The sequence below is a fragment of the Poecilia mexicana genome, unplaced genomic scaffold (assembly GCF_051168715.1).
Source record: "Poecilia mexicana isolate PSO_F unplaced genomic scaffold, ASM5116871v1 scaffold_13, whole genome shotgun sequence".
Taxonomy (NCBI): Eukaryota; Metazoa; Chordata; class Actinopteri; order Cyprinodontiformes; family Poeciliidae; genus Poecilia; species Poecilia mexicana.
The window spans coordinates 10,770,034-10,797,662 of record NW_028263382.1 but is presented as its reverse complement, the minus strand read 5'-3'; the positions used below and the strand labels follow the sequence as shown (position 1 = coordinate 10,797,662).

At 38.2% G+C, this 27,629-nt stretch overlaps 1 protein-coding gene across 3 annotated transcripts in view; it reads left to right on the top strand.

Moving 5' to 3' along the window:
- Positions 1-27,629, top strand: part of fndc3a (fibronectin type III domain containing 3A) — a 58,683-nt gene that overhangs the window by 16,204 nt on the left and 14,850 nt on the right. For 2 of the 3 annotated variants that reach the window (XM_014981144.2, XM_014981136.2), the window contains exons 3-14: positions 6,877-6,952; positions 19,140-19,216; positions 19,303-19,552; positions 19,678-19,959; positions 20,587-20,645; positions 22,811-22,977; positions 23,087-23,146; positions 23,225-23,363; positions 23,468-23,521; positions 23,618-23,742; positions 24,834-25,008; positions 26,167-26,253. In XM_014981144.2, coding sequence (XP_014836630.2) covers positions 6,877-6,952; positions 19,140-19,216; positions 19,303-19,552; positions 19,678-19,959; positions 20,587-20,645; positions 22,811-22,977; positions 23,087-23,146; positions 23,225-23,363; positions 23,468-23,521; positions 23,618-23,742; positions 24,834-25,008; positions 26,167-26,253 — 1,551 coding nt within the window. Of the gene's footprint in view, positions 1-4,153; positions 5,414-6,876; positions 6,953-19,139; positions 19,217-19,302; positions 19,553-19,677; positions 19,960-20,586; positions 20,646-22,810; positions 22,978-23,086; positions 23,147-23,224; positions 23,364-23,467; positions 23,522-23,617; positions 23,743-24,833; positions 25,009-26,166; positions 26,254-27,629 lie in introns of those variants that run through there. The other variant, XM_014981131.2, reaches the window with a different exon arrangement.

The window sequence follows — 27,629 nt, the reverse complement described above, 5'->3', positions numbered from 1 at the left end:
TAGTTCCGACCCTGGCAGGATTTTCCCTGTGTCATTTGGCTCTCGTTTCCTGTCCACCCAGCTGCTATGCTGCATCAACGCACAGTAAACAATTAGGAGGAACAAATAGTGAGAAACCCGAACTCTGAGTCACCGGTGGCTGAGAAACGTCAGAGCTAACTGTCATGAGCAGAGAGCAGGCCCATCCTCAGGGGTATTAAAACACAGCAGTGGCCACCTGGATGACACTGTGTGTTAACTGATCCTTGCACTCTTTGCATAAAACTTATACTTGGATGCAAATCTCTGCAGTGTGGAGAATAAGAATTAGCCTTTGGACAATGCAATCTAGACGTATTTGGCTAGACTTTTTCCATTCTAAGCTAAAAAAAATAATCTTTCTTTGAATGTGTTCATGAGTCTGAATCTCAGCGCTTGGTTGTCTGTGTAAATCTTGTGAAATTAGCTTTGCAGTATCTTAGCCTATTTTCGGTACACCTTAAGTCATCATTCGGGAAAATACTAATAAAGTTCAAGTAGAAGCAGTCCTTAGTAATTTTGTCTCAGATTGAAAGGGGCTGTAAACCGTTAGTTTGTGTTTGCCAACTGCAGTTATCTGAAGAGGAACTTCCCCTATCTGCAAAGATATAAATGATTTGCTATTGTTTTTTTCTTTTCTTCTTGTTCTGTTTTTCTACCTTTTTGTCTTCTGAACACCTCTTAAACTGCTGAAGGGACATTTCTTCTGTATGAGATCTTTAAAATATTAATTGAGCGGGTTTGTCCTGAAGACTCGGATGAAATCATAGGGATGAATATGTGTTCCTTCCTTTTTCATGTTAAAGAAAAAAATAATTTGGGGGATCACATTTTTCAGTATTTGACCAGTCACAGACCATTAGCAGAGAATTAGCCAAATCTGACCTTTGGCCAATTGAATGGGGCATTTTAATTTATTTTAAAATGACTTGCCAGACAGATAAGCAATACTTTAATAAATCAGGTAGTTGTTTTGGTACTGATAAGAGTAGGCTGATATTGACTTAGATTTCAAGAAAATTGTAGAGAGATGCATATATTTTGTCTAAAAATACACCCACAGGTGACACTTTTTTGTTAGATTGCCTTCAATTTTAATAAGGACAATAATTCTCTTTAGCTACTTAATAATCTTCCAAAGCACATGTCCAAGACTAGCGAACAGCCATGGCCTAATAACATACATGGTAACACCAAATGTTGTCATGTATGAGATGATGTAATTCATAACTAAAACAGGAAAGTTGTGGTTATTTGTACCGCTCTAAAACAGTTGTTGTTAAAGTTTATTCTCTATTTGCCTTTATCATTCATTATCTTGATAATTGCAAAATGTAGAAATGGTGCTTTCTTAATTTAGCAGTAGTTTTCTTGAGCTCTTTTTTTTTCTTCTTTTTGCATAGAAAGTCATACTTTCCAGTTTTCCAGTCCAGTTGTTCAAATGTTGGTTTATGCATTTACATTTATGCCAATCATAAAGCAACTAGCAGTGGTGTTGCTGCACCTTTCAGATTCATCTTCTGGAAGGTATGCTGGACATACCCTGGCAACTCCTGTAACTCGCCTCTTAGGGGAAATCTAAACCTGGTGTAGCCAATACAGTTTTTCCTTTCAAAGGTAGTGTGTTTTAATATTGTTCTTCCTGTGTGTTTTTTGAAATGCCACCTTCCAGTGTAAACAGCAGCTAATAAATTTCCATAAAAACTGCAGAATTTATTTCAAGCGCTACTAAGTGCTCATTGAAGATTTTATAATTACAGTGAGAGGTAAAGTGGTATGTGAGTGTTAATGGGGGTTTGACTTGGGTAAAAATGGTTAAAGGCAAACACACACATTCAAAAACTAAGGGAACAAATTAGACAAGGGTCATTTCCAGAGATGTAATTCAAGTGCTGATTTCGTTGTGGTCTTTGGCATTAAACCAGACTTGGTATTTAACAGTCGGAACACTGTTTCTTCTTTTTTTTTTTTTTTTAACTTTCTCTCTTTGGTGGTCCAGAGCAATGAACTTCTTGTTTATGAATACCAACAGGTTCTCTCGTGAGACTCATGATTAAAAATCCACAGTCATTGTAGCATGTCTGTCTGATCTAATCCAAAATAAGTAAGAAAATAAAATAACAAAAGCATATATTGTATCCTCTTTTTCTTGCATATACTTTTTGATTTGCTGGTGCATAAGATGGAGAATAAAATGTTGGTGGATTTGTCTTGAAATGTTGCAACACTAAGTAAACAGAACTTCACCCTCTTGGGGTTACTTGTAGAAACAGAGGAAAACACGTAGTTATTCAATATAGCATCAATATATTTTAGATATAACATATGTAACCTGATGGATCCCTAAAGTTCCACTTTTGATCTTGCTTGACTTAAAAAAAAAGAAAGAAAAAAAAAACCTGTACAAATGAGTAGTCTAAAATAACAACCGCTCACAGCCTCCATATTTATGCTTTGAAATGGGTGTTTTCTATTTTCCTATTCAAGTTTGTGGTTGTCATATGTGTTTTATTGGGATTTTACGAGCTAGAGCAAAACAAAAGCATTGAATAATTGTGCAGTGGAAAAGAAATAAATTGTTTACAAGTAAAAATCTGAAAAGTGTGTACTGTATTTGTTTTGTCAGGGATTTGTCATCCAAACTATTTTAGGATTTAGTCCACCTGTGTGTAATTAACGCTCAGCTCCATGCAGCTGTTCTGAAAGTGCTGGTGGTTTGTCACAGAACACATTAGAAGGTGAAGGAACACATCTGTCAGGGGTAAAATTGTGACAAAGGTATAAGTCGGCGTAGGCATGAAATGTTAATTCTGCTTGTGATTGTGCATATCCTTATTTTAAATGTTTTATTTATTTATTTTGAGGACATATTTATACCATTTTTGCTGCACAAGCAGTCCAATACAATCTTCCAGCAGTGCAAGTTACCCTAAATTTTTTTGGCTCAGGCCAATAAAAGAAGGGGGCAAAAAGGGAATGGAGACTTTAGGTTTTTTTTTTTTTTTGTGCAAAAGTTAAAGGTTTATTCAGACTTGTTTTGAGGAATTGCAACTTGAATTTAAATAATAAAATTAATCTATAAGTAAAATCTTGCTCACTTTTTAAATGTTTTCTTAAATGATTCATGTTAAGTAAATATAAAGTGACAGCTAAAGTTATACTGGGTCAGATTTTATTGTGCAGCTGCAATGCAAATATATGCAAATTTCAAGTAAACTTGAAAAGAAAAAATTCCACCAATGTTTTTAATCCATGATAGTTACCATTTTTTTGTGGCCCTTTGGGAATATGAACTCCTTTGCCAACCTGTTCAATGGTTGGAAAAGAAGAAGAGCAATGAGAGAAATTGCCTGTGGCAGCTAATAAAAACCTCACATTTCATATTTCTATAAAGTCATTTCACTTCCCCAAAATGATCCACCACTTTGTTTTAGCTTATCACCTAAGATACGAGGTAATTTAGCAGTGTGTTCAAGGGTATTAGTACATGGCAATGTATTAAGTAAATTCTGTGATTATTTACCAAATTAGATTGTAAATTTATTGAACACTGTTTCAAGTCTTATGAATGGGTCTGCTGTGTAAACTGTTAACATTCCTCTTCCATAATTAATCCGACTATATTTCCCCGAGGTCCTTTTACCTTCCAAGTGCTACTGCTTACGGGTTTCTATTTCTCGCTTTTCTTTTCTGTAATTGCATCAATCAATATTATTTGTTGTCTCAGCAGTAAAACAAACTGATGTCATTTTGTTGAACATTTTCGTGCATCTTTCAGTCAGCAGTGTCATTGACGCACTGTACATGCCAACTTGACAAACACTGATCAGAGGTGATCAACACTGTCGCTTTAAGATCCCGTCCATTCACAGTAAATGAGGGCAGATGTTGAGGAACTAAGCACTTTCAAGCTACATGCGTCGTAACTATCCAAATAACTCCTTTGTTTTGACGGAGAGCGTACTGCTTTACGATCTTTGAAGACGTTGGAGAAACTCAAGGCTGCAGCTGTCACAAGCAGTGGAGTTCTGCAACTCCACCTCGACTCTGTATCGATCAGGAGCGTTAGGAGGATGTAAGCATGCCGCTCTGTGAATGAGAGGGAGAGAGAGAGAGAGAGAGAGAGCGCAAGCCAGGGGGGAGTGTGAGGGGGAGGGAGAGTCAGGAGAGAGCGAGGCAGAGGGACTATAGCGTAGTCATATATTTCAGCCTCAGAAGCTGCGTGGGTTGCTCAGCTCTCTCGCGCAACTGTTGTTGTTGTGAAAAAAGACAGAACAAAGGACTCCCTACGCCATGGACCCCTTATACCTTTACCGGCTCAGCAGTGCTGTGATCACACCCTGATGGAATGCTATTGAAATGAGGCACGTTAAGGAGCACAGCAGGCATTAGCTGAGCTGGCGCGTAGTCTGTGAAAGAGGCAAAGAAGGAAACAGAATAGCAAAGTGAAAAGTCTTTCTCCTTCTTCATCCTCTCCTCTTGGGCTCATCTTGCCGTCTCTTCCTCTTCCGAAGAGTGTCCAGCACTGATAAGGTTCCTCAATCCGTTCTGGTAAAGACGTCGCTGTGGATTGTTGAAAGGGTTGCTGTGGATACTTGCAGCAGGGAGGCTGCTGCGGCGTGTGCCGCGGTTGGAGCAGACGCAGCTGAGCCAAGCTGAGCAACCATGAGTTTCACGCTACGCTTTACATAAAGGGCTTCATCCAGCGCAGGAAACCGAGCCTCCAGGGTGTTTTTTTTCGGTCTCTTCCTGGACTGAATACCAGGTGTGGATGAAAGTGAAGATCGCAAAAGATGAGCTTGGCCAGATGCGTTAGCGTCGCAGGTCATGTGATCCCAGGGTGAAGTTCTGGAGGGTCTGGTAGACCCTGAAGCATATTTTCCTGTCTTTGACGGCGTGAATAGTGACGCTTGAATGAGGGAAAGCAATGCGGGGAACAGTAAGTAGCTGTAATATTTTTTTTTTAATTTTAATTTTTTTATAGGAACAAAATCTTTCTCCTTTTTTTAAAATTGATTTTAACTGTAACTTGAAAATGAGGTCAGTTTTAATTTTTTGTTGCATTTACATCTAAATAATTAAAGCAAAGAAGAATCACACACATGTTCCTGAATGAAGCGCTCAGACTCTGATTGAATTAGACTTCCTCGCCCCTCCCACCATCCCCACCATCGCACTACACACACTGCTGACGCTGTTTTGTGTGGGTTTGTATGACCGTTTGAGACTCAGTGTGTGGCAGTCAAAAGGCTCCTTCCTATCGTCCCTGAACACATGAATGGGAGCAGTGTCAGAGATGGAGGTGCTGATGATTTCAGTGTTTGAAGACAACCACAGACAAAGCCCTTTGCCAGAGGAGTGTAGATTCTATGACCGCGACTTCCACAAGAGTGAGGTACCAACGAGCGCCCACACACAGCGCCAGGCAACAAAAACCTTATGCGTATACATGACTTTACAAAGAAAAGCTAATTGAAGGATATCTTTTGTGGATGTATTTTTTATGTTTAATCAAAAGGGTTATGTCTAATAAAATTGTATCTGCCTATATATGTTTTTTTTTTTTTTTCCATTTTCAGAAATGCTATATTTCCATAAAAAGCTGAGTCGAACTGCATGGTTTCGTTTCTCACAGTGGATGTGGTGGAGCTTTGACTGAAGAGTGATATGACATTTATAGCTGCGTGGAGCTGAGATATTTTGATTGATTTTCCTTGTTCAGCTTCTTTGCTTTTTGTGACTTTGTGTATGAATTAAGCTTTACAATGCTGATTTCTGGTTTTATCTGAAGTCAAATCTTTCATTTCCAATTTGACTAATTAAGATTGTTATATTTGTTCTTTTTAAAAGGAATAACAAAACAAAGGAAAATGCAGTTTTGTAGTGCCTAATGGAGGAGATAGCAGTGAATCAAACTGAATATTTAGGATTTCATTTCAAAGCATGTTTTGAACTTTTACCTGATATCCATTCAAATACTTAATGTCTTCAGACCTTATTTTAAGTACAACTTATTTACTCGTATTTAAAAAAAAAAAAATCAGTGCATTACTGTCTTGGCAAGCAGTTTGTGTTTCACTTGGAGAATTTGTCTTTTATTGGTGATCATCATATTTCTTCCACCCCTACTAAGGCCTTAAATCTATGAACTCCCAACATTTTCAGTCTGCAAACAACCAACAGCATACATTATAAAGGGCTTTTTTAAATTTTTTATTTAACAACCAGATAAATATACATTATTTATATTCAAATATAACATTTTTCAGGGATAGTAATTTTGATAATAAAGCAGAAGAAAATATGACTATCATCATCTAGCTTTTAACACTTTAATGAATGATGGCGGTATGGAAGTTCTTAAAGGGACAGGCCAATTTCAAGGCATTGGATACATTTTATAACAACTGAAAGTAACAGTTACTTGATTACGCTATAAATGGCAATATATGCCAGAATATACCTTCAACACCCGTTTAAGAGAGATGAAGTTAAGACCAATAAGGCACAAATTCTTCTGTATGGGATTTATTAGTTGTCCAATCATTAATAATTATTGAAGATGTTCTTTCCATTCATTTACTCGTCTTTATAAAAGATGGAAATATGATGAAGGTTCTTTGACAGAGGTAATACCTCTGAGTCCAACAGAAAATTAAGGAATTACATTATTCTTATTGGTCTGACGCACTGACTGCAGTATAACATTTTTACTAATCTCAAGAAAGTACATGCTATCCATTGATTCAGTTGTAGACCAAACGTGGTGGGAATTCTCAGATTTGATTAATTTTATAAATGTAGGAAATAAACCACACTTTTCAGTATTTGTAAACTAAATGTCTTGTTTCTTTGTAGGTAATCCTGGTGCAGGTAAACCCAGGTGAGGCCTTCACTATACGACGAGAGGATGGTCAGTTTCAATGTATCACAGGTAAGAGACCAGTTGTCTTTGGTAATTTACAATGTAAATTTGAGCGTTTTATTGCATGCCTATAACATAAAAATATGTAAGAAGAAACAGAGTTCTTCTGAATAGTTAGTTCACAATAATCTTGGTGAAGATTCACTTCAGCATAAATTGAATGTCTGGGTGAATTTCATTCCTTAATTCCTCTGTGCAATTTCAAAATGTCGATGATGAGTCATGTACTTCACCTAGTAACAAGAGAGAAGATGCTAAATACAACAGTGGTGTAGCGCTGTAGACATCAAGCTAATACTGAGTGCAGTTATATACTTATTGTATGTTTTCTCTTTTCTTTTGTTTCAAAACAATAAACCTTTATCATTCTTGTGGTGCAACATAGCCACAGACCAGTCAGAGTGCCCGTCCTGGTCATAATTTTATGCCTGAGTGTTATATTTTCATTGTTACTTGGCAAACCAAAGATATATAATTAGAAAGTATGAAGCAGCAACCAGTTGCACTTAATTATCGAAGAAACTGGAAGGACTATTCTCAGATAAACTGAGTTGCGAATTTTTCACACTTTTATCAGGACTGCAAGAATTTGTATCATTTGTACCACGGTGGAAATGACTGAAAATCAACAATATCTGTGCATCAGATAAATCTTGTTGAGAAACATGTTCCCCGGTGGATTTAAGCCAGTATGAGAACTTTTAACAGTGAAATCCTTGAGTAAAACAGGCACCTTTTCTCATTATTTACACAAAAAAGGAAAATGAGGTCTAAAACGGAAAACAAGCATTTATTCATAGTGCTTCAGATATAGTATGTTGATATTAATGCTATCTGTACATTTTCATTTAATGTTGTGATGCATGCTTAAGCACACTTGGTAATATATTGCTTCCAGTAGGGATGCACACATATGAAAAATTTGGACCAATATTGATATCCGATATGAATGTTTCTGTTATGGCAGATAACTATTTATTATTTATATTACATATTCTGACTTCACCACTGCTTCTCTGCTTTAAACTCCCCACAATCTTGTACTGCATCACGTTCGGTGTCACATGACCAAACAAATACAACATAACCAACTTCCTCTCCTCCCCCTCCAGAAACAAATGGCAATAAGATGGAAATAAGTATTGCTTATTTGTCAGACCTATATGAAATGTTATGTTAAGCTCAGTTACAGCCTATAAGTGAGAGACCAGCCCCCACAACCATAATTTTTTTTTTAATCTTGGTACGCCTTGATACCGGTTACATTTAATCGGATGGTTTCCTATTCCCCAATATGCTAATGCCTAATTTAGGTAGATGCAAAGCGATATTAATGTTCATGGAGTGATTGGAACATAAGAAAAACTAAATATGATGCAAATGCTTCCATCTAAAACCTGCAACACACAGGATTCAGCAATAATATTGAAATCTGATGCTTCTTTCTCAGCAGGAATTTTGTAGAGTCTCCAGTTCTTCCTTAATTTGCTTTTAAAAGCTTTTAAATTTTCTGTTATTATGTGAAAAGTGATAATTCTGCTATGTTTATCATCAAAGCCTGTATGATTGTGCAGAGCAGACTGCATTACATGGATAATTGATCTGAATAATCTTCTTCCCCTGGAGGAAGCAAATAATGCCCAAAAATGTATTACTGGATAAAAGTCCAACAATTAACAGCTGATCCTGATACACTGACTTGTACGTGTTGGAAAAATGATATGCTTTTGGTAAATTGTCAAACACTAATCTGATATGGTAAAAAATTTTTTACTCAATCTTTATTTTACAAAAGTCAGTGTGTCCTAAAGTCACTGTTGTACGGATTATTGTACGCCTTTTAGAAAAGCTGTGCTCAGGATGCAATAAGGCGAGTTTTTTGTTTTTTTTCTCTTTTACAGAAATGAAAATCTTAGCAGCAATAAAGTCTCAGCCCTGAGCCGGCACACTGTGATAATTGCATCCTATGATTTGAGCCATTAGAGAAAATGGTGCATCTTTAAAAAATATTATGCAACACATTTTAATGGAATTATGTTATGTTTTTAAATACTGAGTTAATCATGCATGACACATGAATGCATTTTTAACGAATTATGTTTAAGTCTTTTTAAAATTTACATTTAAGTCTTTTTACAAGTCTACACATGTATCAAGAAGTGCTTGTGCTGTGATATCTGGCAATATTAAAGCCCTATAATGTTTCTTGTCTAAATGGGAACTCCCATTGGGAGTGCCCTGGTGTGCCGTCTCAAATAACGTGTGCCAAATTGGTACTTTCAACACTAAAGAGTGCTGCCACTGAGCTTATTACTGGTCTTCATGTATGGATAGTTTTATCAGTAGTTTAGACACTATTGGCCAGATGCTGCTGGTGTTAATAGAAAATAACATTTGTTCTTACTTCATTGAGTGTTGACCTTGAATCTGTCTTGTGAAATGTAAGCTGGTTTCTGTCAACATGACTTAATTTGGTCAGGGTCAGAAACAATTTTAAGCATCAGATATGATGGTATGTTTTAATCCTTGACGCACTGAATGTATGTCTGATTCTTGTACTTAAACAAAAACAGGAGTAACTCTTGATATGCATGTTGTATTGACCAAGTGAAAGAACGAAGACCGCCTGTCGGGTTTCCCAGCAGCCTCTGGTCAAAAAGCCTTAGTATGTGATTTAATGTTGTTGATGTAAAAATGTGAGACTTAGTAATGGAAGGGAGACTTGTTTATTGCTTATCTGGTTGCTCTTAAGGGTGTTTTCACTGGTAGACTCTGTTCGATTGAGAACCAAAATTGCAACGTTTGTTACATTTTCAATCATTGTGGTTTGCTTCCACAAAAAGCAAACCACATAAAACGAACCAAGCCTTTTGAGAAACCTGTTTACACTCTTGCATGTGGTGGCGCTGCACCAAGAACCACTGAAAGAAATGGCATGAAAACCTTGGAAGGAGACTCTGAGCTCAACTTCCTTCTTTACAAAATAAAGGAAAACGGAATGGCTTCTGTTTTTAGCAGTTGTCAGGTTTTCTTTTGTCATTGGTAAAAGACCGCAAGTCATTTCTCCTGCTAGGACTAGACACACGTGTGTGCTTTGGTTTCATTTACCCAGAATGCTTTGTTATAGTCTGCTTCCTGCTTTTGAAACAGTCTCCAGTCCACTTGCATTCACATACTCATTCAAACTGCATTGGAGTTCAATTCAACCAATCCAAGACCTAGGTTTTTCGGAGAACCAGGTTTCACTTTTTTTGACCTCCATCAGAGCTTGATTACACATTCACACTTCCCCAAATGAACTAGACTCTCTAGGGAAGCAAACTAGAGTTCAGTTAAAGCAAAAATAAACAAGGATGGTGTGAATACACCCTAAGAAGTAAAACCCTACAAGTCTAATTCTGAAGTCTCGTAAACTCTAAAGAAACTTCTCTGTAAAAGTTTCCCTTCACTCTGTGCTGCAACAGTTGTTCAGTTTCCCAGCACATAAAATTTACATTGTGCTTCTAATCTATCATAATGTAAAATAATAATAAAAAAAGGCATATGGTATAATTATAGTATTGGGAAGCTGGAGCAGAAGTGTTTGAGTTAAATGCATTGCACATTTATACTGATGGGAGTAATTTTCTTTTTCACAGTAGTTAGAGATTGAGCTTGCTTTGTGACGGCAACAATAAAGTGGAGCTCTCGCATGCTGTTGACAGCATGAACGCAGGACAGCTGGATTAGTTGTAGGAGGTGACATTGGGGAGCTGTAATTGTGAATTAGTACAATGCACTGTTTGCCTAGGGGAAGAATTGATCTCAAAACGCCTTTTACTTTATTACTAGAAGCACAAAATCTACTGCCCTTTATTGATATTTCCTTATGCTCATGTGCAATGTTTCTTTCTGTTTTTTGTTGTTTTCTAAATTGAAAATTTGATTTACTTTTGTTTACATTAAATAAGATATGCAGATGATAAATATTAATAATATGACACCCAGTGATACCCGAAGGAAGCAGTATTTTTATTTAGTTGTTTTTTTTTTTTAGAGTAGGATTTACAATCTGCAGATGTTATTTTTCCACAGTACCATTGGTTTATACGAATAGCAATAAAACAACAGGCCCCAGGTGTCCAGGGTTGGACAACAAAGCTACAAAAAGAGAGATAGAAGGTGATGTGACAGCGCCAGAATGCCGTCGTATAACGTTTTCACATCAGGGGACTCCGTTTGCCAGTTTTTATCTGACTCAACTCTCTCACCAGCCCTCCATTATCAGCCGAGTAAAACTTCCTAATAGAGAGCTGGAATACATAGTTTTTCCATCAGAGGAGAAACATGGAACTAAGAGTTGCCACATAGATCAGTGTGACTGCTACTAACTGGCCTGTCACAGGGTGCACTCATCTCTCTGTGACGCGAATAGAGGGATGACTCACCGCTCGCAGTGCAAGGAGGGAGGAAGATGAGTGTGTGTGAGAGAGAGAGAGAAAGTGAGTGTGTGAGTGCAGGCTAGCATGAATGTGCATCTATGGTTTGTTTGGTTTGTTGTGTGAACACAACAGGCTTATCTCTGCACTTTGGTAACTGTTGTGCATGTATCTGTTATGCATGAATACGTGTGTCTATCTTTAACACTGGAGTGTTTAACTGAATGTGTTTAAAGATGGGGTTGAATTATAGCAGTATGAATTTAGAATGATCCCCTCTGCTCGTGTTTTTTAGGATTTGTTCCATCCCAGCCTCAATTTTTGTATTCAGTCTCATATTTTTAGCAGCTGGAGGTGCGTAATTGCTACGTGATAGGGCATGACAGCCTGTTTAATCGGAACAATCTTGTAAAAAGGCTGTTTATAGAGGGCATTTGCTTTTCTTGCTATCTGCCTTCAAGGTGGAACCTTTTAGCGAGAGGAAACTAATTAGAGTAGCCAAAGAGCTTCCTTCTGCTCTCTTTTTTTTTTTTTTTTTCCAATCTTACCTTTAGGGGAGATTTGCCTGTGAGTGGACATGTCCTTCTAACTTCAGCCAAAGTGCTCCCCTTTTGCTCTGCGTTTTCTTCCTCAAGATTTCTGATCCAAAGGCTGTATCACTGGAATCTGTTGCCACCTGATAAGCTTAAAGCTGGTGATTCACCATCACTTTGGATGATTCATTCTCTGGGTGAGGGCACAAAGCGCCATCTCGTTTAACTGGAATTTTAAAGTCTTTTTCTTTTTTTTTTCGCAATATGCTCAAAAAGATTTACAGAATTTCTGTCAACTTGATTGCAAGATGTTTGGTTAGGAACCTCTTAACAAATATGATCTTACTTATTTCATAACTATATTGATGCTTTGGGTTTTTTCTACACAGCCAGGTCTGTCTAGTTTATTTCCTTTATTATAGCTACAGTGTCTTGCAAAAGCATTGAGCCTTTTTCTCAACCACAAATTTCAAAGGTAGTAGTGCATAAGTGTAAAATAAGAAAAAGATCTAGTGATATGAAAATGTTTTGCAACATTATTTTAGTCCTGATAATGCTGTTATTGTAGTCTCTCTTTTTAAATATACAGAGATGTTTCTCCGGTTTAAATTTTGAACATTCAGGATGTAGACTTTAGAGATCTTAAGCTCTTATCATTGGTTGTTTCTTTTAATGACAGTGTATTTTTTTTTTCTCGCCTGCAAAATTGTGCTTAAATGAACAAAGACACAAAGATCCCAGGAGAGAAATTATTCAAAGAGAGAAATTCAAATAAATCTGCCGTTCTCATCTCTGAACGTTAGTCAATTACTGACTGAAATAGGTGTGAATGCCTGTTTCAAGAAATGAATGGACGCCTGCCAGGCTCTCCAGTCTGAAATGAGAACAGTATGAGAGCCAGTATGTTCCAAAGTTATTTGACCATTTAGAAAGCAATTTTAGTGTTTAAAACCCTTTACAAACATAGGCTGTGGAGGTAAGGCAGTTTGAAAAATATTTCCAGCATTTTTCCATGGGTAACATCAAACCTTTTGGCTAAATGTCATAGGCTCTTGCTTTGCAATTTCTGGTAATAAAACGGTCTCATTTAATAAATTCTCACTTTTCTCAGTGACCTTTAGATAAACAGACATTTTTTAAAGCCTGGGCATATTAAGGATCTGTTAAATTCCAAAGAAATGGATCTTAAAGAAGTGACTGGATGCTGTTTCTAAATCATTGGCAGTAAAATTGGCAGAGTGTAAAGGAAAAATCTTCTTTTTTTTTGAGCATTTTTTGAGTCATTGCTCTTCATCTTATTTCTGATTTCCTCCGGATATCATCCCAACACACTCAAGCTTAGATGTTGTCGCCAGAGTTGATTGGGACCACTCTCATCTGTGCTTGTTTGTGACAGAAGCTCTGCATAATATTCAGAACCTCAGAAGTGGCTCGGCTCTGAACCTTGCAAAAAAAGAAATGTTGCTGGACTATTGCGACCATGACTGTACGATTTGCTGTCTAACATTGGATTAAAACAAAAGGTGGTGAACCACACCAGTAGTGTCTCCTCTAAACAATTTTGTGCTTCATTTTGTACCTCTTTAACATTTAAAATCTTTGAACAGACTTCACAAGCCTACTCCAAAACAGAAGAATAGGTAGCCCTTTATTTTAATTGAAAATTCATTTCGTTATAATATTTAAGAAAATTTATTTTCACGGCTATATTATTTATTCTTTACTGACCTGTGTCGCTGTCACAAACCAAGCAGCAGACACATTTGCACTTTTTTCCATATTCCTCACCACCTCCGCCAAACTCCAAGGACAGGAACACAAACATGTACGTGCACCGGGTTCATTCAGTACGTCTGCAATGACAAGTTTTAATAATGACTCGGTTTATGTTTCATGCTGCCCAAAGAGAGTTTCACAGGACAGGATTAGAAAACATTTTCATAAAACTGCAATTTTCAGCTTTGGGATATGCAAAGCAGGATAACTGAAGCCAACTGTTTTCTGTTCAGTTTTTGAGGGTTAACATTTTGCTCCTGGATGGAACCCAGCTGAAATCCTTATTTCCTAAACACAGTCAAATAATTTTCTATAAAAAAAGAGAGAGAGAGAGAGAGAAGTGGCGCCCCAGCAGCCATGGCCTCTACCTGGCTCTGGTTTAGTCTGGCTCAGAGCTGCAGCGGGGTGTGATGTTCTGTAATAAGCATAAGCATGAAGGTTACTGATGCCCTTCCTTCCTGAAAACACTCACCGCTGGGAATGTGCGAGTCGTGTGGACGGCTCCACATATTAGGAAATCAAAGTTTACGAACCCCTGAGGGAGAAAATAGCTTTTCTTTTTTTAATTCTTCCGTTGTTTGCTGCGTGGTTTCCTCTGTTATACTCTAGTTCACAGATCCACCCAGACCGCGACTTCCTCTCTTTCTCTCTCCTCCTGATCCATCTGCCTGTGTCGGTGGTTGCTGGATGCTCATAGAAGCAGCCGGGCCAATGGGGGAGTCGACTGTGTAATGTTATAATGGAATCTTATGCTAATTGATGACAGTCATTTTTAGCCTGTAAGAATTGAGGGCCATGCAGTGTATGGCCTATGCACCCAATACTTTGTCAGGGCTTCTTTGCATGAATCATTGCATCACTATTTGACTTCAAGACGATCAACCTATGGATTTGCTGAGGTGTTAAGAAAACACACAATGGTTTAATAGCAACCATCAGATCATCTGCATTGTTGGATCTAGTGTACAGTGCACCAATAAATGTTCATCATTTTAGGAGATTTATGTTCGACTCATACTGGCATGAGAAACCAGTCTTCTCTAACTCTGCAGAAATCTGAAAATCTGCCACTGGGCATTTTTACTCTGCCGTGAGAGATAGCCGACTGACAGACCCGCCCACCAGTCCATGTCTACACTTCATAGTTCACAATAGTCACACCAGCGGTCCAGACTATTGACAATTGACAATTACCTTGGTAGAAGGTGTGCCTACTTTCTACAAGTCTTTTTCCGTCCACTTAATTTTCAATTAATACAAAAGTCTGAACAGTCACAGTTATAGCTGTGCCTTTTTGTCACTTACCCTCAGTGTGGAAGGTCTGTGTGTGTACTGTCAGGTCAGTAGCCTTCCTCATAATTATGTATGGTCAACATGGTCACAATGCAACTTATTTGTATTTTTTTTTCTTTTTTTTTTTGTAATCTACTCGAGCTAATCAAATTTTCTGAGTATGAAATGTGGGCTTAATTAGCTGTAATCAATAATCATCCAACGGACGAACTCTTGAAACATCACCCTGTAATGAATCAATTTAATATAAAGTTTATTTTTAAGCAAGACTGATAAAAACTGTTAAATGATACAACTTATTAAGGTGCACTTGTATGTTTGCCTCCATTTTATATCTCGCTCTTCCTTTGTGCTTTTGTAGATTCTTAGCTCCTTTTATCCAGCTTTTATGTGGCAAATCTTCCCCGCTTCATTTTGTTCTCCCAATCTAGTTGAGAGTTCACTCATACATTTGATTAAACCTGACAGTTTGCTTGGATTATTGCCACCATTTCGACACAACCTCTGCCAAGTTTACTAATGCAGACTACCTCAGTGGACCTGGGCTAAGAACCACTTGCATACTATTATCCTGTATCTACCCATTTCTAGTAGTGAAGAGACAGATTGGTGCTCAAATTTGTAAAGAAATTTAAAAAAGCATATATGTAAGCAAATCTTTGGAGCCGTTATCTATTTATTATCATTAATGTTTATTTTCCTGTGCCTTCTCCCTCTTGAAGGCTGGCTCTCCATGGCCACGTCAGCACACCAATGCTCCAGTTGACACAAGAGGGAGGGGGAAGTGGTCTCTTTTTTTTCTTCTTTTTTCTTTTTTTCTGTCTCTTTTTCTTTTTTTTTATTCTGATCTGTCAGCGCTTGTGCGTCAGATTGATGTAAAAGAGAGGGTGTCTTTACCCCCACCGCCATCACCTCTGTTGCTTTCCAACTACGACACCATGAGGTTTCTTTACCCCCCCATCCTGCTCTCTACCTACTCTCTCTAACTCACTCTCACCTTGCCAATGTTCTTCTCACCTTAGTCTCGGTGTGCATACACGCAAAGCCTTTCAATCTAAATGGACAACGCACACGATGCTAATGTGATTCATCAGATTTGCTGTTAGTCAGCATCAGCAGCACTGAAGTAAAATTGCCTTAATCAGTCATTAGGCAGGTGCATCGCCGAACACTGTGTGGCATATTTTTCACCTGATTTGCCTTAAAAGTGAGTGGAGTTAACAGTAAACACTTTGAACTCCCTCTCAAATTATTTCCTAATACGACAGTAATGATGGCCAAGTCGGAGCGACTGCCTTCATTCAGACTGAGCTCTTACGTTCTCCCCAAACTGAGATTTTTGTTCTTGTGCCCGCTGTGTTTTCAGTCAGAGAAATGACTCACTGTTTAATTGCCTTTTTGATTTTAATAGGCCTACTTGTTAGCTGTTTGAAGTAAGTTTATCAGCAGTTTGGAAGCGCCCTGATGTCGTTGCTTTACATACAGGAGCTTGTCTCACTGTGATGCTGCTGTTGATTCATTTGACATGAATGACTGACACGGCGCGTTGAGTCACAGGGATGAGACCGGAATAAGGGATTGCTTGTTGCTAATAACTGGGGGTAGGAATCTTTCACTTTCCTGGTTCAATTCAAAATTGCTAAAAAGTCGACAAATTGAATCATGATAGTGACAGAATTGATTATTCATAACGATTTCTGCTTCAATCTATAGGTGTGCAAAGGATCCTTGTGATCTACTCTAGTCAGCTTTGTAAGGCAGAATGAAATATGTAGACTCTAAATTGTCTTTTTCAGATATCCATACCTTTCTGTGGACAAAGACGTTGCAATCCCAGTCTTTTGTAGTTATTTAGTGAAAATGTGTATACTTTCTCACTCTGTCACATTCCATATTCATGTTGCCTGCAGATACAAAGCCGGATAGTGGAAGTGGACTAGTTGTAGTGAAACATCAGCATTGCTGTCCAAGCACATTTCTGCATAAAGCGTGGCAACAAAATTCTGGCCAATCATGGTGAACGGTACAGGATTCCTTGGCTCAGCTGAACTGGCTCCGTTCATTTCCAGTGTTCCTGAAGTGCTCAGTCTTCATTTTGCGAACCTATCACAAGGTGAAGCTCACGTCAAGCTCCGTCTTCCTGGGCATTCAGTAGAGAACAAAATGAAAAAAAAAATATATATATATATAATAATCAAGTAAAGCATCTGAGTCATGCTTTTAACTTTAAAGTCATTGAAATGTTTGCTATAAAGGAAGCACAGTGCATCTGGGAAACATTCACAGAACTTCACTTTTTTGTCGTTTCACTCAAAATGTAAGATTTTCTAGTAAAACTTTACAAAAGCGGAGATGCACACAGTTTTTCTTCCAAAAAGTAGAATTAGACATCTCTTTAGAACGGCGTCAGCTGCACCTGAACCCTGTCATTTTCAAGCTGCAACAGTTTTTAAGTGGAGAGGTTTTATGGTGTATTCTCAACAAACTGGCTACTGTCTGTGTACCTGCTTGAAATTTCTGTTAAGCTCCCATGAGAGCTTGAAGTTGAATGCTGGCACCTGGGGGAATATTGCTAAGTGTCGGTGTGAGTTTACAAGGTTTCGGTGTGTTATTATGTCTCCCTCCCATTCTCTGCAGCTGTGAGTCTATTATCACGAGTCATTTAGAGCTGCTTTTTCATCTTAAAGCATTTTGTGTTCAATGAAAGAAAATCCTTCGTCATGCCTTCTGTTCGGGAGGTCAGTGAATCCCTCTGCTCCCCTGCAACCATTTCTGGCATTGGGATCTCATTGTTTCTGTCTTAGGTCTGGAAAGAAAAGAGAAATGTGCTAATGTGCAAACTTGGCTTGGAGATTGCTCTCTGAGGCTTTCTGCTGAGCTGTCACTTCTCTGAGCTGAACTAAGCCGGTGAACCGGTCCTCACAAAGGAGCAGGAACCTTTGTTGTTTCTCAGCACTTTTGAGAAGTGGACAGTATTTTTAAAATATAATCTTTTCCCTTTTTTTTCTTTACTTGTGGGGTTTGGAAAAAAACAACTAAATACAGTCAATGAATATGCAACAGTTACAAAAATACAAAAAGCAACACTGGATTTATCATGGTCAGAATGCCAAGTGTCACATGCTGTTTGTCAGAAAGAAGTGATTTTTGTTTTTCTGTGATGTGGCTGTGAGTGACATCTTGTCTGTAGCTGTCCCAATTGGGCTTGGCAAATGTATTCATGTCCTTTGAACGTTTTTTCTCATTTGATCATATTTCATAGGGATTTTAGGTAATGCATGCAAAACATGAAACTGCATTATTGTGAAGTTGAAGGAAAATGATGCATTGTGTTTCAAAGGTTTTTACAAATGGAAATGAGGAAAGTGTCTTCACTCCATATATTTGTAATCAGTCTACTACTAACGATTATTTTAATAATGATTCTCTCAATTAATCAGTTAACAAAATTGGCAGATTTTTCATTAAATCACTTAAACCTTTTTCATACGACATTAGAACTACATTAAAATATGCCAATAAACAACTGTAATTGTCCTGTTGGATAAGAAACTTTTTCCTAAAATGCTATAACAGTATTCCTTTAGTTTACACTTGATCATTTGCATGAAAGGATGCATCTGCAGCTAAAATAATAATGGTTTCAGTAATAATTGAAAAGCTCAGCCCTTTCTGCTTGAATTAGCACCAATACAGTGTAGGGCTGATCTGTTGACTACATTTTGGATTAACTAATTAATAATTGGATAGCAAAATGTGCTTAACCTGAGATTTTCCTTTGGAGAATTTGAACCAAGTGAAGCTAAAATTGCCACTTGAGTTTTAAATATAACATATTTAAAGTTTTTTTTTTTTTCATATTCTGACTGCAAAAGGGTTTCAGCAAATGGCATTGTTTGAGTCTGTATACCCCAGTTACCGATTAATCGATTACTAAATTAGTTGATGATTATTTCAATAATAGATTAATTGTGACTAATTAATCACGATTAAACCTTGTGTCCCTTTTCTTCCAAATCACAATTATAGACTACTTCGTTTTGATTTGTCGCATAAAATTAAAAAAATATATACACTGATGTTAGAAGTTGTAGCAAAAATTGAAGAGAAAAAGTTGAAGGGGTATGAATACTGTTGCAGATTAAATGTGTTATCGTATTTCTCCCTTTTTCATAGGTCCTGCTCAGGTTCCCATGATGTCTCCAAACGGTTCAGTGCCTCCTATCTATGTGCCTCCTGGATACGTCTCACAAGTATTCCCTCCAAACTTCTCTTTTAATAGTTGATCTCTCCCAGGTTTTGATGTTGGTGACCCAGGATCATCTTTGTTTTCTTCTAGATCATTGAGGAGAACGGAGTGCGGAGGGTTCTGGTTTTACCTCAGCAACCAGATTTCCACCCTGGGGGTCATTCCCCACTCCACCACCCTCCGCCACCACCCCATGCACACCTGCCTGCCTTCATGCCACACCCCGCCATGATGGGCCCGCCGCCGCCTCATCTGTACACAGGCATGCCAGGGGGTGTAGGGGATATGAGCTCCCAGTACATCCCCCAGTACCACCCAGCTCATATCTTCTCAGAACAGGGTGAGTTAAGACAGCGTAGCAGCTTTAATATTTGCTTGTTGCTTTTCTCTGTTTACACTCAACTCTCCATCTCTTTCAAAGCTTGTAATGACCTGTGAGTTGTGTTCTCTCTCTCTCTTTTACAGATTCTCACTCCCAACACGGACGCCAGTCTTTTCTTCACAGGGACGACAGGGCGAACAAAACACACGAGCGTCTTCAGAAGAAACTGAAGGAGCGTCAGGGAGGGGGAGGAGGAGGACAGGTGAAGGACAGTCCCCCGTCTTCACCCCAGAAGTCCTGCAGCAGCCCCCCAACGGTGGACATTCACAACGGCGTTGGAGGAAAAGGCCTCGACGCAGAGCTCAGGCATGGGGTCGCCTGCTCCGACAAGCAGACTGGCAAGGGAAAAAACGGAGAGTCCAGAGGTAATGTGGGGGTTGTTTAGGAGTCCGTTATGGTTTTGCTGTTTTGACATCCATAATAACACTGAAAGTCATCAGTTGTTATCAGTGTTTGCGATTCCACCACATACATTTCCTGTTAGAAGAAATCTTATGACTCTATTACAGAGGTTCCTACACAATCTGGAGAACTCTGTAAAGATGTATAAATTGATTTAAGTAATATTCCTTCATCCCTTTTTTTTTTTGCAACTTTATTTTATAAAACCTGTGAACTGTAAGCATATCTGCTATTATTTTGTGAACTTTTGTTATCATGCCTAAAAAAATGGCTGAAATAGAAGTAACTCTGGGATTTTGAGCTGTGAAAATATAGAATTTAACAGAAAAATATGGACAAACAAGGTCGTTTTTACTTTCTGTTTGACTTGAACTACTTGACAAAAACTGTTAACATGACCAGATAGCTTTTAAATCATTGTATTTTCAAGCGTCAGTCAACATTTAAAAGAATAAACACAAAAAACCTGCAATATTTGTCAAATTAAAAACGGATCATTTTTGTTACTTTAGTTTGTTTTTGGTTTTTATTTCATTTACTCTGATTCTTTCGATCAAACTTCACCATCTTGCATCATCTTGTCTTTCCAGAGCTCGACAAAGAGGCTCAGGCCCTGCTTGCACTTCTGAGCAACATCAGTAAACCAATGGTTGGTATTCACTGTTACCTTATTTTTACTGCCTTTAATTATAAAAAAAAAAGTATTTTATTGCCTCTCCTAATATCCATCATGAGGTTTTGCTTATTGACTTGAAAGATTCATTTTTTTGTAACGTGTGTTCTTTAAACTATAAAAATGTTCACTAATTGTCACCAAGGCTTTACATTTTTTTTGTTAGTTTGTTAGATTAACCTGGTTCAGGCAACACAGACAAAATATACTGCAAGTAGAAAGTGGATGTTCTTATTTTCCAACTGTTTAAAATTGGTGGTCAAAGGCCACTGAACTGAACTGTGGGAAGCAGAGGACTTAAGGTGAGGCCCAGGGCTGCCGGTTGGAGTTACAGACTTGACCTGATTGAGTTCTTCCACATATGAATCCCCCCTGCAGTCGAGCTCAGGCTATTTTAAACCTCCAAACAGAATGAAAAATCACAGGGTTGCACAGCAGCACATCCCTGCAGCTAAAAAAAATCTTTACGCTGCTCTGCATTAGCTGGCGTACTTTGATTCTTTCCCTCCACAGGAAATGGGATTGTTGTGAATATTTTGAAAAATTTAGAACAGGATATTATTATTATTATTTATTGCTGTTGTTGCTGTTATTGTTGTTATTGTTATTGTTTGCTGAATCAAAATAACACTCCTATTTACAGTTAACATCTAAATAGGAGTTGTTTCCTTATGTGCAAAATGTTTTATCTGAAGGGAACGTATCAATGTACATCACCTTGAACTCACCGTCTCTAGAGTCAAACCTGGTGTTGGCACCATCACGCTGTGGAGATGCTGCTCTTCAGCAGAGACAGAAAAGCTAGTCAGTGTTGATACGGAATCTAGCAGATCTGTTGTAGTCGAGTAATCTATCGATCATTTTGACGATTAATGAGTAATCCAACTAAAAAGGGCCCTGTTCTGTAGCAGCAACTGAAGCTAGTAAAATAAATATATCAAGTAGAAAATGCTGGTTAAATAAAAACCCAATTCAGTTCTATTTTTAATAAGAAATTTCTTAAAATGCAATATGATTCAAACATGAGTCAGTCTCAAGTTTGAAGCATGGGAATTTAAAAAAAATATAAAATAGGTATTTTCATTTGTTGTTTTATTTCATGTCATTACTCTTCTTGATTAGAAAATACATGTAACCTTAGCCAGAATGTATTTATTTCCTTATACATGCATAGCATGCCAGGTTCTATTAAATTACTTTTTTGCAAGAGACAAAAATGTCACCACAAATGAGGTCAATGTGGTTGGTGGATGTTTCCTGCTGAGGTGTTTCAGGACATCAAGAACATGCTATTGTGAAACACTAATTGTGTTTTGCAGTACACACACTGAGTTGTTATAATTTCTATTTAGCTTAAAATTATCACATTTTTGACACTCTGTCTCTTCTTGGTAGTTCTTCCCTCCAGAGCTGCTAATAGCACTTAGCATTCGTCAACAGCTCATTGGCAGAAGTGAAAGCATTGTACAGCACACAGTCATTTTGCCAGAACACAATATGATAAATAGTAAAACATAATTTAACAAAGCTTCGAGGCAGACGAGGGATTTTAAAAATCGAGGTTCTCAAACCATTTGATGAATCTAGGGAGCTGAATACATGAAAATCCCAGAAGAAAACCTGGAAAAAAAACTACAAAAGCCTGGAGATTGGGATGTTTCCAGCTAACAACAAGCCTACTAAACATAAAATTAAACATACCTTTGCTTAAGGCATATTGAAATATTAGAATGACTTAGGCCTTAATTAAAAAAATGGAATTGAAAATTTTTGGCAAGATTTGAAAATAAATTTTCACAGACACTGTCCAGTCTGCATGAGCTGCAGCTCTAAATGTGTAAAGCTGGCAGAGATACACCATGCAAGACAAGGATTTGTTCAACTTTATGGATCTTATTTTTAAAAGGAAGTAGGGAAATCATATATATATATATATATATATATATATATATATATATATATATATATATATATATATATATAAATATGTGTGTATGTTTATATTTCCTACACTTTACAATGAAATATATTGAGGACTGCAGTTAAAAATGACCAAATGTGAAGGTTCAGGATGGCTATGACTAGGTTAACAAGGAACTGTTCTGACATTATGTGAGACTCATTAAACTTTCATATCCAAGGTGTCAGACATCCAGGCCAGAGGAGCAGTGGTCAGTTGGAGCGCACCCACCAGACCGGAGGGTGAAAATAACACTGTGGAGGATGACACCAGCCTCCCAGAAGACCTAAGCTACGAGGTGGCCTTCTCTATTAATGGCAAAGATGGGAAATACCAGAACGTTAACAGGTGAGTCCAGTCACCAGGAGACCATAGAGAGCTCTGGAATTCCAACAGTTTTACAACCAGAATTTGCTTTAAAACTCAAAAACACTGTTTTTATTTTCTTTTTAAACAGTGTGCATGAGCTAAGTGCTACTTTGGAAAATCTTCGACCAGCAACAGACTATCATGTCAGGTTAGTACAACCCCTTGCTTGCTTTAATTTGTCATTTTACAGTGGAACTGTGTGTGTAAACACGTTGTTGCCCCTCAGGGTCCAGGCAGCGTGTAACTGTTTACTGGGAAGCCCTTCAGAGTCGGTGAGCTTCACCACGTTAAGCTGTGAGCCAGACCCTCCCAGCCCTCCCAAGAAGGCCAGTGGGACCAAAAACACACTTGTACTCGCGTGGAAGGTAAACGTTTCACTTGTGTTCAAAGAAATGATGCCGACACATAATTAGAAATGTACATAGCCTGTTTCCTAATGCATGATGAATCATGTGTGTTTCCTCTACAGGCTCCATGTGACAATGGTTCTAAAATTAAAAATTATATTCTCCAGTGGGATGAGGTAACTTGTTTCTCATAATTGTACACCTTTTACACTTTTTATGTGTGAAGCTTTGGTGTAAAGTGGCTGGTGAATTAAGCAGTGTGTTTTCTAAAGGGAAAGGGCACAGGCACATTCGAACAGTGCTACTACGGACCTCAGAAGCAGTATCGCGTGACCAAGCTTACACCAGCTTCTAGATACTCCTTCCGCCTTGCTGCAAAAAATGACATGGGTGTAAGGTGAGCAGACTGAAGGACCGCTTAGCATTACGCTTTTCACATTTTGTATGTTACTGCCACAAACCTTAACGTCTTTTAATTGGATCTTATCTGATAAAACAACTCAAAATAGCACACAACCGTGAAGCTGAAGGGAAAGTATACACAGTTTCCAACTTTTGCTGCAATTACAGAGATAAGCTACTTCGGCATGTGTTTTGCAGTCTCTTAGGACGCGTTTATCCCTAGCCGTGTTTAGTCTGCTTCAATCAAACCCTAGTTTGTTTGCCTAGAAAGTCTAGTTTGTTCGGGGAGGTGTGAATGCACAATCGAACTCTTATGTGGGCCAAAAGAGCAAAAAAAATGTAGGTCTCAGTTTGGTCGAAGCAAACTCTGCCACGGTTCAAATTAATCTATGAATGCCAATAGGACCGGAGACTGCTCTAAAAGCGCAGGGTATTCTGGGTAAATAAAACCAAAACAAACATATGAGTCTGGCACTAGCAGGCCTTGTGGTTTTTTGCCAAAAACAAAAGAAAACTCCTACAACTGTTAAAATCTGACACCACTTCATTTTTGTTTACATTTTGTGAAGACGTTTACATTTAGTTTCGTTTGGTGGTTTTTGGTGCAGCGGCTCCACAGGTGAGGAGGCGAACATGTTTTTCAAAGGATTCGGATCGTTTGACACAGTGCAGTGTGAAAGAAAACCGCATCAGCTGAAAATTTAACAAATGCTGCATTTCTGGTTCAGGTGTGAAAACCTGAACTACATTTGACTTGTAGTTAGCTCCATATGTCTTCACATCAACTTCCACTATCTTCTGGCTGAGCAGAGATGTAAACTACATTCGGTAATTACTCTTGATCCATTACAAATGACTGTAAGCTGTAACGGTGACTGTGTGGTAGTAACATGACAAAATGTGAAAACATTAAAGTAACAGGAGCCATTTTTCATTGTGCTCTCCATTCTGGAATATTTCCCACATGTTGTCCATTTTTATGTCACCTTCTCTATAACTGTCCTCATCCATGTGTTGATGTGCGTCTCTCACTCCGTCTCTTTGTCCCATCCTCTCCTGTCGTGTGTCTCTCTCTGTCCTCCCCAGCGAGTTCAGTGAAGTGGTGGACCTGTTCACCTCATGCAGTGTGCCATTGCCACCCTTCCCTCCAGAACTGGAGCTGGCAGGAGTGACCTTTCTTACTATGAAGTGGCAAAGGCCCAGCAGCTCACCCAAGGAGGATGACATCTACTATATTCTGGAGATGGAGGAAGAAGGCTCGGTATATCTCTTGGTTTAATACCTCGTTTTTCATTTGATCTACTCTCTGTTAGGGGTTGTTAGGTGGCATCTTCAGTTCATTCCTTTTTTGTTTTTACGTTTTGTGCCTGCAAAGAAAGCTATTCTGTTCTTAATTCCCTACAGCCTGACTGAAAACCCAGTTCTAGCTGATAAAATGCAGCCCCAAATCATAACGCTTTTAACACCTGGGTGGCTATGATGCTATTTGGACCAAAAGATCGACATTGGTTTCATCTGACCTTTACGGACTGATACTAGTGTGCTTAGATTGATACCTTAGTTTTAGATTCCATCTTGAAATTTTATTTTATTTTATTTTTTGCAGTGTCTCATCTCACCATAAATTTGATTTGCTCTCAAATTTTATTTTTTTGTTCACACAAATATGTTAAGTATTTTGTAGATACTTATAAACATTGTCTAAATTCTGTCCTAGGTTTGAACAAAATAAATGAAAGGAAAAACCGCAAAAATGCTTAAAGAGCAGAAGTTTGATATGTTACACTAAAATAAAAAAATATCATTATTGGTATTGGATCAGTACTAAAATATGCAGTATTACACACAGTATTTGGACTATCGCTGCAGAGTAAAGTTGCAATTTAAAACAACATCATGAAAAACTTTACTATAAGTATGTACTGACTCCCTTTTGCATTACTCGGTATGTGTTGATTTATTTTGAACAGAGAATTATACAAAGCCAACGTCATTACATTCATTTGTTTATTTCTTCTCCCTAAATGATATTTGTTTTTATTTCAACTGAGTTGTAGAGGTTATATGTCACATCAAAGCTGAAAAAAGTTGGTTTACATCACAAAAACTTGGCTTTTTAACTGGTGTGAAGACTTTAGCTGTCCATTGTAGTGGAAAATTCTTTCAGATCCTTTTTTTTTCCTTCCCCATATCAACCATCTTAGAATGAAAAAATACATATTGGTTTACACACCTCTTTGTAGTTCATGTCAGCTTCAGATGCTACCTGCAGGTTTAGCTGTCAAAAACTCTGCAGCTCCCTTTACCTCTGTTGCTGTTCCCCCCTCAGATCCCCTATTTTTCTGCGCTTCAGTGATTGTTGAGTAAGTCATTGCTCAGCTGGTGGTTTTGTTTTTCCCCCCGTTCATCTCTGTCCCAGGGATATGGCTTCCAGCCAAGCTATGACGGTGACGAACTCTCCCACACCGTGAGGAATCTCCGCAGGAGCACCAAGTACAAGTTTCGGGTAAGCGAGCTCTGCAAGGTGTTAAGTCAGAACGGGTTATCTGGTTTAATTTAGGAAGCGGAGTGTGTGTGTGTGTGTGTGTGTGTGTGTGTGGGTGTGTGTGTGTGTGTGTGTGAGAGAATTGGGCGAGCTTTCAGAAGGGAGGGAGGGGTGGGGTGGTGGCCGTGGTGCTGCAGAGCCCCACGTTTGCCATATGACTCATCCGTTTACAGGATTCTGCCAGCAGAGCAGCGGGCAGCTGAAAGCATCAACAGGCTTGATCCAGTGTTGATCGCATGCAGGGCCCCAGTGAGAAGCTAGTTGAGCAAAGCGTTTGACCAATATGTGGCCCTTTGGCTGGCAGTAATCTTGCCAAGTTGAGAGGAACTGTATTTTTTCTTTTTTCTTTTCCTTTTTCCAATCTTTGTAAATTTTCTACCATTTTCTGCAACCTGTCTTGCACCACCATCCTTTATATTTTCCCATTACATTCTGTTCAGTTGTTTGCCATCCTTCCCTAATAATGGTTATTTTCCTGCTGCAAATGCCGACAACAGCTGCACTTTTTTTCCATTATTTGCCTCTAGGACGTGAAATAAAATGAAGGTGTGGACCATAAAACAAATTGCAAGGTTTATGCAGTAAGCCAGAGGAAACGGTGCAACGCGTTTGGGAAGAATGATGCTGATGGAAAAGTGTTTTATCGGCAAAACACACTATCACATGTCTGAATGATAGAATCCCTCTGTTTCTCATTGCAATTACCAAAATACACAATGTAGGGCGAAGCTGTTTGTCTTGCTTCAGTCTGTGAAAGATCTGCGTTCAGCAAGATGAAGATTTCTCTATTTCTGCAGTTTGAAGCTGCATTTGCTCATTGTGTGGTTGCAGTGTTTGGTTTTAGGGTTTCTGTAGACTTAAGTTGTAGTGTGCATATTTTCTCTTAATGCTGTAATTGCAGATATCATAAATGTGCATTGCTGTATCTGATGACTTACAGGTGGCTCAATAAGAAATTATTTAAATTTGTTCTAAGCGTGAAACTCTTATACATGCTCATTATACAAAGTTAATTTTGATGATTAGCATTTATAGCCAATAGAGACCAAAAAGCATATTTTTTTACTACATTATTAAACAAGACCAGTAAAGTTTACATTCACATTTAATACAAAATACTAGATAATAGCCATTTTATAGCCTTCAGTGTCATGGGAAAACCGCAGATTTTTAATTTACCATACAGACAGTTTTTAACACCCTCCTCAAACGGGATAAAACATAAAACTGTATTATTAAATAAGCTGGCTGTTCACAGAGCTGTATCCAAGCATATTAATAGAAAGTTGAATGGAAGGAAAAATGTGAAAAAGGGTGCAAAAGTAACATGAATAACT